Raw genomic sequence first — 12204 nt, 5'->3', positions numbered from 1 at the left:
ATCCCTCCTTATGTCTGCACAACTGTAAGCTAAAGTCCAACTCCTCATGTCAAATGAAAGGTCCATAATCACCTCTGTAACTTTACAAAAATATTATTTCTTGGAAAACCAAGGAGACACCTCTGCAATTCACATTTGCTTTGGCTCAAGTGAATTGGCTGATTTTGCTGGGCTACTTAATAACAATACTTGTAAAGTTTCTCCCTGCACTGCTCTGTTTTCACAGGAAGCAAAAAATCATTGAGACCTCTCTCTGTTTTGAAACTCAAATCACAGAATATTCTTGACAATGTCATCTCATCTTGAGCCTTGCTAAAAACTCCCCACCATGTAGTAACAGCTGCTGAGAAAGGCACAATTGCATGTGACAAATTATTGGGGTAAGGAAGGAGTGGATGAAGAAAAAAAATTAAGCAAATAACAAGAAAATATTTCCCTCTATGGTTCTCAAATATCCACTTTTATTTGCTTACTTTACCTGCTGTCTTCCCTGTAGGTCCATAATAGCTCAGGGACAGCTGGATTCCATTTTCCAAGGTGGCTGAGAAAGATCCAAACTTGCTCACAGCTTGCTTCTGATTTTCCAATTTTCCTTTTAAAGAAAAATGGAAATGAATTTTATAGATAGCAACACAGACCAGAACCACCTGACCTGCAAACCAATGACTGGTATGAACAGGGGCATCTCCATGAGGATGATTAGCCTGTAAAATAGACTAATATAGGATGAGAAAGCTTTATGTGTATATATATACACGCATATATATGTGTATGTATAATATAAAGTAGCATATAAGTCAGTTTTGTGTAATACAGCTGTGACTTTCCATCTAGAAATTGCATTCTAATTAGCTAGGGATTTCCAATATGGGGAAAGCTTCTTAAAACTGTGAGGAGCAGCAGAGAAGCCTACAAAAGAAGGTTAAGGAAGGTACTCAACACTTAGTCATCCCCAAGGTCTTTCATTAACAAGACACACATTTAGACCTTGCCTGCTTCTACTTACTGCCTGTCATTGCAATGTTCATTGGTGACTACACCTGCAGAATGCTGTATTGCTATTTTGACTGCATTAAAAACTTACCATGCTACCATTCAGCCACTGCCAAGTACCACAGTGGATTGATTCTTCTCTGCCCTACTGCCTTTCTATGAGTTCCTTCTGTTTACACAGGAGGAAAGCCTCCCACTCATGCCAAGGGAATACAACTTGCCTCAGATGCTAGCACACTGGTGACTGGAAGTACCATTTGGCATTCCCCAGAATGATACAGGTCTACTTTCAGAAAGGCAGACAAGAAGCATCTCACCTGTGGAAGGGATGCAAATTTTCTATTCAGACAATCTGCAATTACATCACTGCTGGTAGCTGAAGCCAATGAGAGGAGCAAGAACAGGATGCTCTCTAACACTGATGAAGATTGAGCACCTACTGAGTTATACTTTTCCAATACTCTTCAGTTCAGTGAAAGTAATTCCATAGTGCTTTTGGCAAACATATAAATTGTTACAGACTTGCCTCCTTCTTGGAAACACCTGGTTTCAGAAAGGATTTGGATTCAAAGCTTTTGGAGCATTAGCAAAATATGAACCAGCAGCAGAAGCTGCTGAACTGCAGAAAGATCTATTTCCACAGCACAGGTCTTTATTTACACAACACTGATCTTATTTACCCTCTGCCATTAGTAGGAATTTATTTTCTATTAGTTGATAAAGTTTGAATCCAATTAAAAAATATGTCAGACTATTACATTCTTTGTATCAGTAATGCCAGTCCACTAACCTGATCTCATTTTCTGTTCTTCGATTTCTTTTAAGTCTTTCTTGGGATCTGTGATATGAATGAAGAAATTGTGGTTGTCTTTTATCACTCTCACCTTTACCATGGTTAGACCTGCAAAGCAACAGACTCCTGTTATTGCTCCCACCAGGCTTCAGAACAGCCCTGCACCTGCAACTCTAAAGCACACAAAGAAAAAGATTGCTCAGAAGTGGACTGCATTGCCCAGCAGCAGACCAAGAAGACAAAATAAAGGTTAACACTGAGCTTAGCCTAAAAATTCAAAAGCTTCCTGACAATTAGATCTGAGAGACAGCAGAATAACCTTGTTAGGTACACTGCATTTGACTGCACAAATTATTGGAACATGCATTCTCGAAATATCATTCATTGGCTGAAATGAAATTACTGGTACCCTCACAATGTCTTTACTGAATTTCTGCTACTGAGACATGAAGAAGCATTTATGGATTAAGAAATTATACCATCAGTCAGTAACTGAGACAAAGCAAAGCATAAAGAATTAACAAGTCACCTTTTACAAACTCTATCTTCTCTACTTGAATCTGTCCTCCATCAGATGGGAAAAGATACTGAGTGGTTCCTGATACTTGAATGACATCTTCCCCCATATTGTAGCCACGAAACTAGAAAACCAAGTTTTCAATTATGCATAAATGAGAAAGGCAGAAACCATAAAAGAGGTAAATGAAGGTCAGATCACCAGGATCCTGCTTTCTGGTTAACATTTTTTTGCTTAGATATTTAACTAATGTAAGAATGACATTAGCAAATACATAGCATGCTATTCTCATATCCAAACGCTTTCTCAGTTACTAGCTGGAGTAACTTGCTCCGCATGAGAGCAGAATCTGGTCCTTTAGTGGTATGGTGCCTTCATAGAAGCTGAAGACTAGCAAGTAGTCTGGTGGCTAACACATAATAGAAGGGAAAGCAAAATTCTGGCTAAGTACAAAGAGACAAAGTACAATAGGATCAGATAAAGGGCAGGTAAAGATTCAACTTTCCACCCTCTAGATTTGGGAATTCAGACACTGTAAGTCTGATCCTGAGATTGATGTGCCTTCTAAAGAGCCACAAATTGGCAAAAATTAGGTGCATGTACTCAAGTTCAGATGAAATATTATGTACCTCTGAGTCTGAAGTTCAGACTAAAATATAGTGACACACATAAGTATGGGATGCAAGACGCAGACTCTGCAATTAAAAAGCAGGGCAAACTGCTTAAAAACTGGACAAAACTAGTGAAGAGCTCCCTCTGTAAAAAATATCCCTCTGTTAGTATAGCAGGTGGAATACCTTGTATAGGGCATTCCAAGAATGAATTTTGAAACAGGAAATGGAAGAAACAGTTAACTCCTCCTCCTTGACTTCCAATATCAACAGCCAAAACTTCAACTAGGTCTAGCAGTCCCCGAAGAATATGGGTGTTAGAACAGGTCTTCATGGTCCCCCCTTCCCACCCGCTCCCATGGAAGTCACATTTTTAGGTAAAATTCATCCCATAAATATGTATTTCCATGGGCATATAAACATGATCAACTTATCTTTGTGTTCATAACATATACATTAAAACCCATGAAAGTTAATTAAATATCTTGCGTAGGATAACCTTAAGCATCAGAAACTGCTTTCCAAAAAATTTTAGGAAAGGAGCTGCTGCAACAATGGGGTTAAGCAGGACCTAGCAGGCTTAATTTGCCCTCCAATGTCCCAGTGGATAATAGCTTTGCTGTAATCTTGACTATATATATGAATAGTTCACACTTTCCTAGTGTAGTGCACTCTTTACCTTATAAACTTTCTCAGAACGCGGTTCTGGGATGCTGGGATCCTCCTCAGCTTTTTCTGACTCTTCTTTAAGCTTCTCCTGTGAAAACTTATTGTTGAAACCTTTACTTTCTTCATGTATAACGTCGTTTCCTTTCTTTTTACCTCCCAGAGTTTCTTTTCTTCTTTTCTTTTCATCCATAAGTTGTTCTTGCTCTCGTAATTGCTCCTGCTCCTGTTTCCAAGCCTACATTAAACATTAAGAATTCCAAAGACTGTGGTTCTCCTTGTATTACAAGATACTTCATATATGCATGCTGAAAGTACATGTAGGTAACCTCAAATGAATCAAAGTTCAAAGTCACCCTAAGACATGCCTTCCAAACACGCTGAAAGGTTTACAATAATACGCACTATATTGGAGCCTACAAGGATGCTGGAGAGGGACTTTTCATCAGGGACTGTTGTGATAGGACAAGGGGTGATGGGTTCAAACTGAAACAGGGGAAGTTCAGGTTAGATATAAGGAAGAAGTTCTTTACTGTGAGGATGGTGAGGCACTGGAACTCACTGCCCAAGGAAGTGGTAAATACTCCACCCTTGGTAGTGTTCAATGCCAGGCTGGAGAGAGCCTTGGGTGACATGGTCTAGTGTGAGGTGTACCTGCCCATGGGAGAGGACTGGAACTTGATGATCTCAAGGTCCTTTCCAATCCAAACCACTCTATGATTTTGCATAAAATTACTGACTTGTTCAATCCATGGGATCAGAGACCCATCAGATGATTATTTGTATTTTATGCAGTCAGTCACAAAAGAATTACTTTGTTGTGCACTTTTCCACAATGTTCATCACAGAATCAGAATGCATCACTGGTATTAGCTTATTCCCAAAATGCAACTGAGATAAAACTATCTTATTCTTTTACATAAAGAAGAATGAGGTATCAATGCCAGAATTACCAACTTGTACCATGGATATCTGAGATTTTTCAGAGTATTTAGGGATTTGCAACATTTTTTATTCTAAGCATTCCATAGCACAACCATTTCTGTGGAAGAAATGGTAAGCATTCTCAGTTACATGTTAGGCATTAGTCTAACTTACACCATTGCAGTTCAAGCTGAGTACCCAGGAACTGGTTAACATCATTTCACATCTACATTCCAATATCAGTACTTTAAGTGCAGAGAATTACACACTATAAGAAAGATAAGACATGCTATGTCTGTGAAAAGTCAAAAACTGAGGTACAAAATAAGGGAGAACAACGTTAATTAATCTAGATTTTTGCAGATTAATGGATAGTCCCAAGGATGAGTTGAAAAATGTGTGTGTAACTCCTATCCCAGCCAGAAACTGACTGTGTGGACCTAGGTAAGTCAAAAATCTGTAGCCTATGACCTGGACTACATCTATAAAACGTGATTCTCTGCCAGAAGGGAACTCTGAGGTCATACTTGCATTCCTTAATTTCAAAGAGCTCTAGAAAGCAAAAGTAGAAATCGGGTACATAAGAACTTCTATGAATCTGGATCTATGTTTCCATAGCTTTATAACCAGAAAAATTCAACAAGAAGCAGGATATTATCCGTAACTCTCATTTCCCAATATTACAGTTATTAATTGCCTTCTGAAACTGTAGTCTAACTCCAAATAGCCTTCTCTTCAGAAAATAACATAACTGAATCAATAAGGAACAAACTAAAGAAAACAAATATATAAAATATAGCCAAGAGCAGAAAAACTAAGAGGAGTCAAGCCTATGCAAGAATGAAGGCTTACCTTCCTAAGAAAGAAGTGTTATTTAGTCCGTTTCAGAAACATACTTATTTTTGCCTCACCTTTAGAGAACCTTCTCTGATAAAAGGACTTCTTTCATTGTTGGACTGAACTTCTGGAATGATCCCCATTATACCCTGAAGTATTGATGCGTTGCCTTTAAGAAATGAAAGGGGAAAAAATGAGGTTACAAAAACATGAAAATTGAATAATTTTTTAAAATGGAAAAATATAAAGGAAGTGCAAGTAAATTACATTTAAATTATATATATTTGAAAATATTAAAAGCATAAAAGTAGAATAAAGATTTTTAATTTTTTTTTAATGAAATAAAAAGTCTATTCAGGTTAGAAGAAACTTCTCTCATAACTAGTATTACTAGATAGTCATAACAGGTGTCCAGATTTGCTAAACAATATATTTCAGCTTCTTGCTGTTGAAGGCTTTGTTCCTGCAACAAGTTTGTGTTTTTTTAGTAGATGAGCAATGTGCAATAAACAGTAAGCTGTATTTATCATTTGTGCTGCTATTGTTGTTTCAGAATTCAGATTCAGGGCTTCAACCAGCTCACCCTGAACAAACTCAATACTGGAGTCAGATAAAATAAGTGAATAAATGCTGCCTGGACCTTCAAATCTTAACTAAAGAAACACCATATCCCCTGTTTACTATTAGGTCTTTGTAGCATCCTGACTTATGAAAAGGTTATCTCTCTAGGTGTGTGGTTTTCTATCATGCCTGGACACCTAATACTTACCTGGCTAGAAAAGATGAAGTATGCTAACAGAAACATGTAGTTAAATGACTTTGTATTACAAAGTAGAAATTGCAGTGTGGGTTACAGGAGAGTCAGTGTTACTGAAATCACTTAAAGACATTCTTGCCCACCTGCATATCCCACCTAGAATGAATTCTCTATGAATCATATGTTTCAGGAGGCACCAGATGGGCAAGATTCATTATAGCTCCTGTGAGAAATTGATATATAAGATTTAGAGCTCACAACTGTAGTTTCTGGTTCCAAACTATAATCTGAAGTGTTAACTTGGTTGAGGAATAACATTCCCATTTTTGTAAATGCTAATTACTAGTACTAGAAGGTTTCAAAAAGCATTCTCAAAAAAGGCGAACAAAGCAAAGGCTAAATATCAACAAATCATTGTTAACACCATTTAAATACGCAAGCAGACAATTTGGACAGAAGTTCTCTTTCGTCAGGAGTTTGCAGTCTAGTCAATTCCAGTTTCCAGTTTTAGCTTCTAGTCTGCAGCTCCTGACCTAAGCTTTTATTGTGCCCTTTTAAAAAGGAATTTTCCTGAGCCATGTTGCCAGCTTTAACTACTGCTCATCTCTTCAGCCATCTAAATAGAAATTCATACTTGTATGCAAGTCTTAAAGTAAGTCCACTAAAAAAACCCAGCTATCATAAATGTAAATTCACATTAAAGGTCTTAGTTTTCAGAACAGAGGATGATGCAGACTATTTAAATTAATGTATTTAATTTCAAAACATAATTATGTCTATGCAGATGACAAAACAAGGTTACCCTATGAAAAAAAATATTCAGTTCTGCTCTGAAGAACTTTGTGGCTCAGCAGTCAACATGAAAAATGAATTTTCTAGGATAAAACAAAAGGACACTCACTTTCAGCTTTCATAAGGAAGCCAGACTTTTTGACTGTCAATTCAGGAGGTCCTTCTGCCATAGCTTTAAGAGACTCTGTTTTCTTAGCCATCTTCTCTTCTTGGTATTTGACTTCTTCCTCTTTCACCCAGTCTTCAATTGAGTTGACCACCAGCTCGAGATAGTTCCTGAAAAGTGCAATATTCCTCTATTTATATAATAATACACTATAATACAATTTTCACTCATGATTTTAGATCAAGCAAGATCACTTGGCTTCTCAGTTTCTTATACGAATACTACTGTATAATCTTTGAGAGAAGGCTTGTGTTTGAGGGGGGTTCTGTTTTTACTTGCGAGCTGGTACTTTTGCCTGCTTTGCTTAATATATCTTACTGTTTGGGGATTTGGTTATCCTTTTGCAAAGAGGTATTAGAAACTTTTCTTCCAAAGAATGTCTGCTCCCAAAGAAAATCCAGGAAGTCAGAAAACATACAGACCTTCAGTTTAAGAAAAGTTCAGACTCATTCTGCTCCCCTCTGCTTTACCACCAGGGTAACTTTTTCTTACTCTTAAAAATCACAGAAACATAGAATGGTTTGGGTTGGAAAGGACCTTAAAATCATCCAATTCTAATGCCCTGTGAGGAAGGGATGCCTCACACTAGACCATGTCACTTGGCCCAGTCAGTCTCAGGCTTTCAAAAGTAAACACTCTGAAGGCCCTTTCTACTTCAGCCCGACTCAGAAGTTCTATAAAAGAATTACAATCATTAACTGAAAATGTCCTTATGGCTCACAGAAGATAAATAGAAGACTATGTAAGTGTATTGTTCTTGGCAACTCTGCAAAAGCCAACAACAATTTCCTTAACAGTATTGGATCAAATTAGGTGAGCTACATTTTACACTGCATTCAAAGTTGAATGCTTCCAAACTGCAAACCGATATGCCTAACTTTTAATCCATCTTAAATGAAGTGCTTCCTACATCTGAATACCTCCTGGCTCATTACCTTTCTATAAATGATGTTGGTTTTGAAATACTGAGTAGACTTTATCAAACCAGTTAATAACTGGTTCAGTTAATGAAAAGTTTTCCATTATCATATGTTTTTTTGTTATCTGTAGCTCTCAAAACAAGTATTAATTTTTCTGTCCTCAGACAAGATTTTAGCTTAATTTTTAGAATTAATTTTTATTTTAATAATTTACACAGAAGTATGCAAAGTGCAAATGGAATAATAAATCCTATTTATGGTTGTATGCATTGGTGTCCATATAACAATGATAATCATGAGAAGCACTGAGTTTTAAGGAAGGTAGTTCAGTGCCCAAATCACCCAAAGAGTATCTTCAGTTTGAAATCTTTTCCCTTTTTGGTAGTTAAACAACCAAGCATGTTACACATCTTGAAAATACTGGATATCTCCTATTCAGATCAATCACCTTCTTGGTAAAAGCTAAATTAACAGCTGGGAGAGTTTGGCCATATATTATGGTCCAATGATGACCATCAAATATGATACCCATCAGTCAGCATGCTACAGCAATACAGACTACCTAAATAGCAAAATGTCCAAAATGAACACACCAATAACCAGAAACAATGCAGCAAGTGCAAACTAATCCAACACAAGGGATTTAAGGATTGAATAGCTGGAAAACAACCTTCAAATCCAGAGCCTTATACGATGGCACAAATGTAACCAAAGGGATTTGAATGTTTGTGTTTCTTAGTAACCTAAATCTCTGAAACTACCTAAGGGTATTTATGTAGTGTCTGGGACTGCTTCTCAGCGTGTATCATGGTAGTATGCACACTCCAAGAAAAGGTAACCGCAGAAGTGATTACAGTTGAAGAAGTCAATGTATTCATGGTTTGATAAAGGGACTATTACAGAAGCCACTTCATTATTGACACCAACAGCTTCCACCAAAATACATTCTAAAAGCCATTCATAGTGCAGTAAAAATCTAAGATACATGTGCATTTTACTTCCTAGGGTCAAAATAGTGATAATAGTTGTAATTTGTACAACTTTTTTTTTCCCCTCAGATTTAATAAGTGCTTGTATATTTGTGAATATAAATAGATAAAAAGTTCTGACAGACTTTCAGCTCTTACTTATGCAATATTTAATACTTGTATAGCTTTTCCCACCAACCATGAAACTAAGGTCTAAAATTTACCCTAACTTGTTTAGTAGGCTAAGACATAAGCAAAAACAGGAAAATGGGAAATTCTGCAAAATGTTTTAGGGAGGTGAAAAAACTTGTCCCCAGATTCCTGCTGTCTAATAAGATGATCAACTACATAAAAAAAAAGAAAAAAAAAGGAATTTTTATCAATGCAAAAGATAATCTCTTTACCACTGGTACAGTAATGCATGAGCTTGTGAAGACTGGCCAGGTGTTTAGGGTTGTTTTCAGCTGAAGGAAGGTTTAACTGGATAAGTTCTGTAAGAGGAAGTTTATCCATCATTTCCCGTTCAATCTTTTCCGGATTTATGTTCTCCTGGACCTGGAATAAAACCCAAAGTTACTAGAATTAAATTAAACTTTCACACTAGTGGATTCCTAAAAATTATGTTTGAATACGGAATTCTTTTTATAGTGAAAGACATAGGCATGTGCTTAAGTCAGTTGGACTTAAATTTGAGCATGTGCTCACAGCGTGGTTGTGAATTATGGTGTCAGGTATTTTAGGCAGAAAAAAAAAGGAGATACATAAGAGAATAACTTATGGCATAATTGCAGACACTCATTAGAAGACATCTGCCTGTGCTATCTAGACTTCAAAATTCTGGAATACAAAACCATATACTGATCTATTTAGAGAGGCAGCAGGTCCCTTCCATGTATCTTTCAGCTGCTCTGTGCTACTTCTTATAGTAATTAGGTCTGAAAACTCATTTATCAAGTCTGTGGCGGCATCATCACTACATATTTAAGGATTTATCTAAAAGATAAATATAGATAACAATAAGCACTGGTATCTTCCAACTTCACTCTTTTCAGTATTAAACACTTTAATTTTTAAATTAAACAATTTACTATTAAACACTTTTTAGTATTAAACACTTTTTAAAAGTATCTTTTTCTTGGAGTGTATCTTCCAAAACTTTTTCCTCTATCCACCACTCATTATTGTGCTATCCACTCCTCATTGTGTTATATCCTGAACTTCCTCTTCAGCAAGTATATCATATGCATCAAGTATATGACTGCTTAGAGCATCTCTCTCTGTGGTTACTCAGTCCTGCTTTCTGCTTGAATGCCTCCTCTAATGTATCAAGCTCAAATTTGTTTCTGAATACTGTTATAATCAATTGTCAAAATATTTCACAGAGAAATATTCATGAAGCCAGCAGATGCTCCTTAACTGTGAAATCTACAACTGTATTACCACTTGTTTTATCTTCTGAGTATTGTCAAAGTTTAATGGCAAAACTATACCTTGGCTTGTTTTGGTTCACAAAGTCTGGAAACTTACTTTGCACTAACCCCAAACCTTGAGTCTCTGAACATTTCTGCCTTTGTTAGAATTTGGCAGCACCTTGGTTATACACTATGCTTCAACTATTAAGCCAATCTGAATACACTTGTCTTCACTAACAACCTTTGTGTCTTTTTTCATGTTTCTCTACATCTTAGTATTTAATCTAGTCCAAATGCTAAATCACTGTTAGTTAGTAACTAATTTTCCAGTTTCACCAGTGTTTAGCTACAGTAAATCAGAATTCTGTAGTATCTTTCTTCTGTGCCAAAGATTAAACATTCTTATTAATAATGCCAACAGATCACTGAAATCACTATCATGCTCTGCCTGTGATGTGTCCTCTGTCAGTAGCAGTAACTCATCACTTCTTAAGCCGACTAAATATGTTAGTCTGTCTATCTCAGGAGGAAAGAATGTAGGCTACACTGTTCTGCTTTGGAGAAACACCATCCTTTTTAGTGCATTGAGTGTTTACAGCCTGTGGATTTTAGAACTGTTTGTATATGACAGGTGGCACCATACCTTCAGCAGATGCAAGCGCTGAGCCAGGGTATCATGGTAGTTAAATAAGAGAGGGTACTCTGGGATAACAGGCTTTTCTTCACTGTAGTTAGGTGAAAAGTAGTCATATAGATTCTGTTTAAAAAAAGAAAAAAAGATGCACTAAACACTAACAATAAGATTTATTTCTCATTTGGGGAAATAAACCAAAGACAACACAAACCTTTTTTTCACTTTTAGAAAGTGAAAGAGAAGGAAGAACAGAAGCTATATGTTCTGCAATGGCATGATGTAGCCCATCTGCCCGAGGCTCTGGCACTACCAGACTAGGTGGTGTAAGGCCCTCTTCACTTGCGGTAATCTGGCAAAGATGATAGTTGTTAGCTTTCATTACAGTATGACTGCTTCTTAACTTAAAACTACCAAACAGACCTGCTTATAGCCAAACACACAGCCATAAATTTTGCCAGGACTGTAGCAAAATGCAACTTTCCATGTTAGTTCCTGCCCAAAACAAAGATTATAGAAAACAGAATGAATTATTTTCTCCTATTACTTGCTTTTGGAAGGATAAGAAGAAATATATTTCCAACTTGAAATGTTAATGAACACAATGAAAAACTGATAGTGTATCAGGTGTTGAACTTATTTTGTGCGTTTTCCTCTGGGTCTATTTTCAGACTAAATTGGAAAAAGTAAAAAAATAATTTAAAAATAATAAAGGATTGTACCAAAATTTTCTTTCTAAAAGGAGGATAATTTCCAAATCATGCTGTGGGGCTCTGCTGACTCCTACCTTGTGCCTAAACTCAACAGAAGTCAGCTCTGCCTAGCATGAGCACCAACATACACCACTTTAATGTTAGGCTTTCCCTTAAGACCTTTGTACTGAGTAAAACAATGCAAGGTCACAATCACCAACATTGTGTCAGGACATCGGGACATGAAAAACAGATATACTGACTGTGCTAAAAAAAAAAATTACTTTTTTTCCTCATTTGATTATATTTGACTTGTAATCTTGGAAGAAAATAATCTTAGAATAACACTACATATACACAGTTAAGTGCACAATACAAAAGAAAAGCAAAGATGTCACTTCTGAGTTGTGATTCCTTTGTATTGAACCACCTTGGTCAGTGTTTCCAGTCTTGTACTTTTGGCTGAAACAGATGGATTTATTAACCTCTGATCAATTCATTTTACCAGGTCTAACCAGAATTACC

The 12204-nt window shown here is 36.5% G+C and overlaps 1 protein-coding gene across 1 annotated transcript in view; it reads right to left on the bottom strand.

The window, feature by feature from the left end:
• The window catches only part of SPAG17 (sperm associated antigen 17), an 83115-nt gene that overhangs the window by 34617 nt on the left and 36294 nt on the right, over positions 1–12204 (bottom strand). Inside the window, exons 12-21 of the mRNA XM_034059924.1 lie at positions 11202–11339; positions 11000–11113; positions 9349–9499; positions 7648–7730; positions 7065–7186; positions 5416–5476; positions 3594–3818; positions 2316–2427; positions 1784–1894; positions 479–592 (exon numbers count right to left, since the gene is read on the bottom strand). Of these exons, the coding sequence (XP_033915815.1) occupies positions 479–592; positions 1784–1894; positions 2316–2427; positions 3594–3818; positions 5416–5476; positions 7065–7186; positions 7648–7730; positions 9349–9499; positions 11000–11113; positions 11202–11339 (1231 nt within the window). The remainder of the gene's footprint in view (positions 1–478; positions 593–1783; positions 1895–2315; positions 2428–3593; positions 3819–5415; positions 5477–7064; positions 7187–7647; positions 7731–9348; positions 9500–10999; positions 11114–11201; positions 11340–12204) is intronic.

The sequence above is a fragment of the Melopsittacus undulatus genome, chromosome 2 (genome assembly GCF_012275295.1).
Source record: "Melopsittacus undulatus isolate bMelUnd1 chromosome 2, bMelUnd1.mat.Z, whole genome shotgun sequence".
In the NCBI taxonomy this organism is placed as follows: domain Eukaryota; kingdom Metazoa; phylum Chordata; class Aves; order Psittaciformes; family Psittaculidae; genus Melopsittacus; species Melopsittacus undulatus.
The sequence above is the reverse complement of the archived record's forward strand: the minus strand, read 5'-3'. Positions and strand labels throughout refer to the sequence as shown.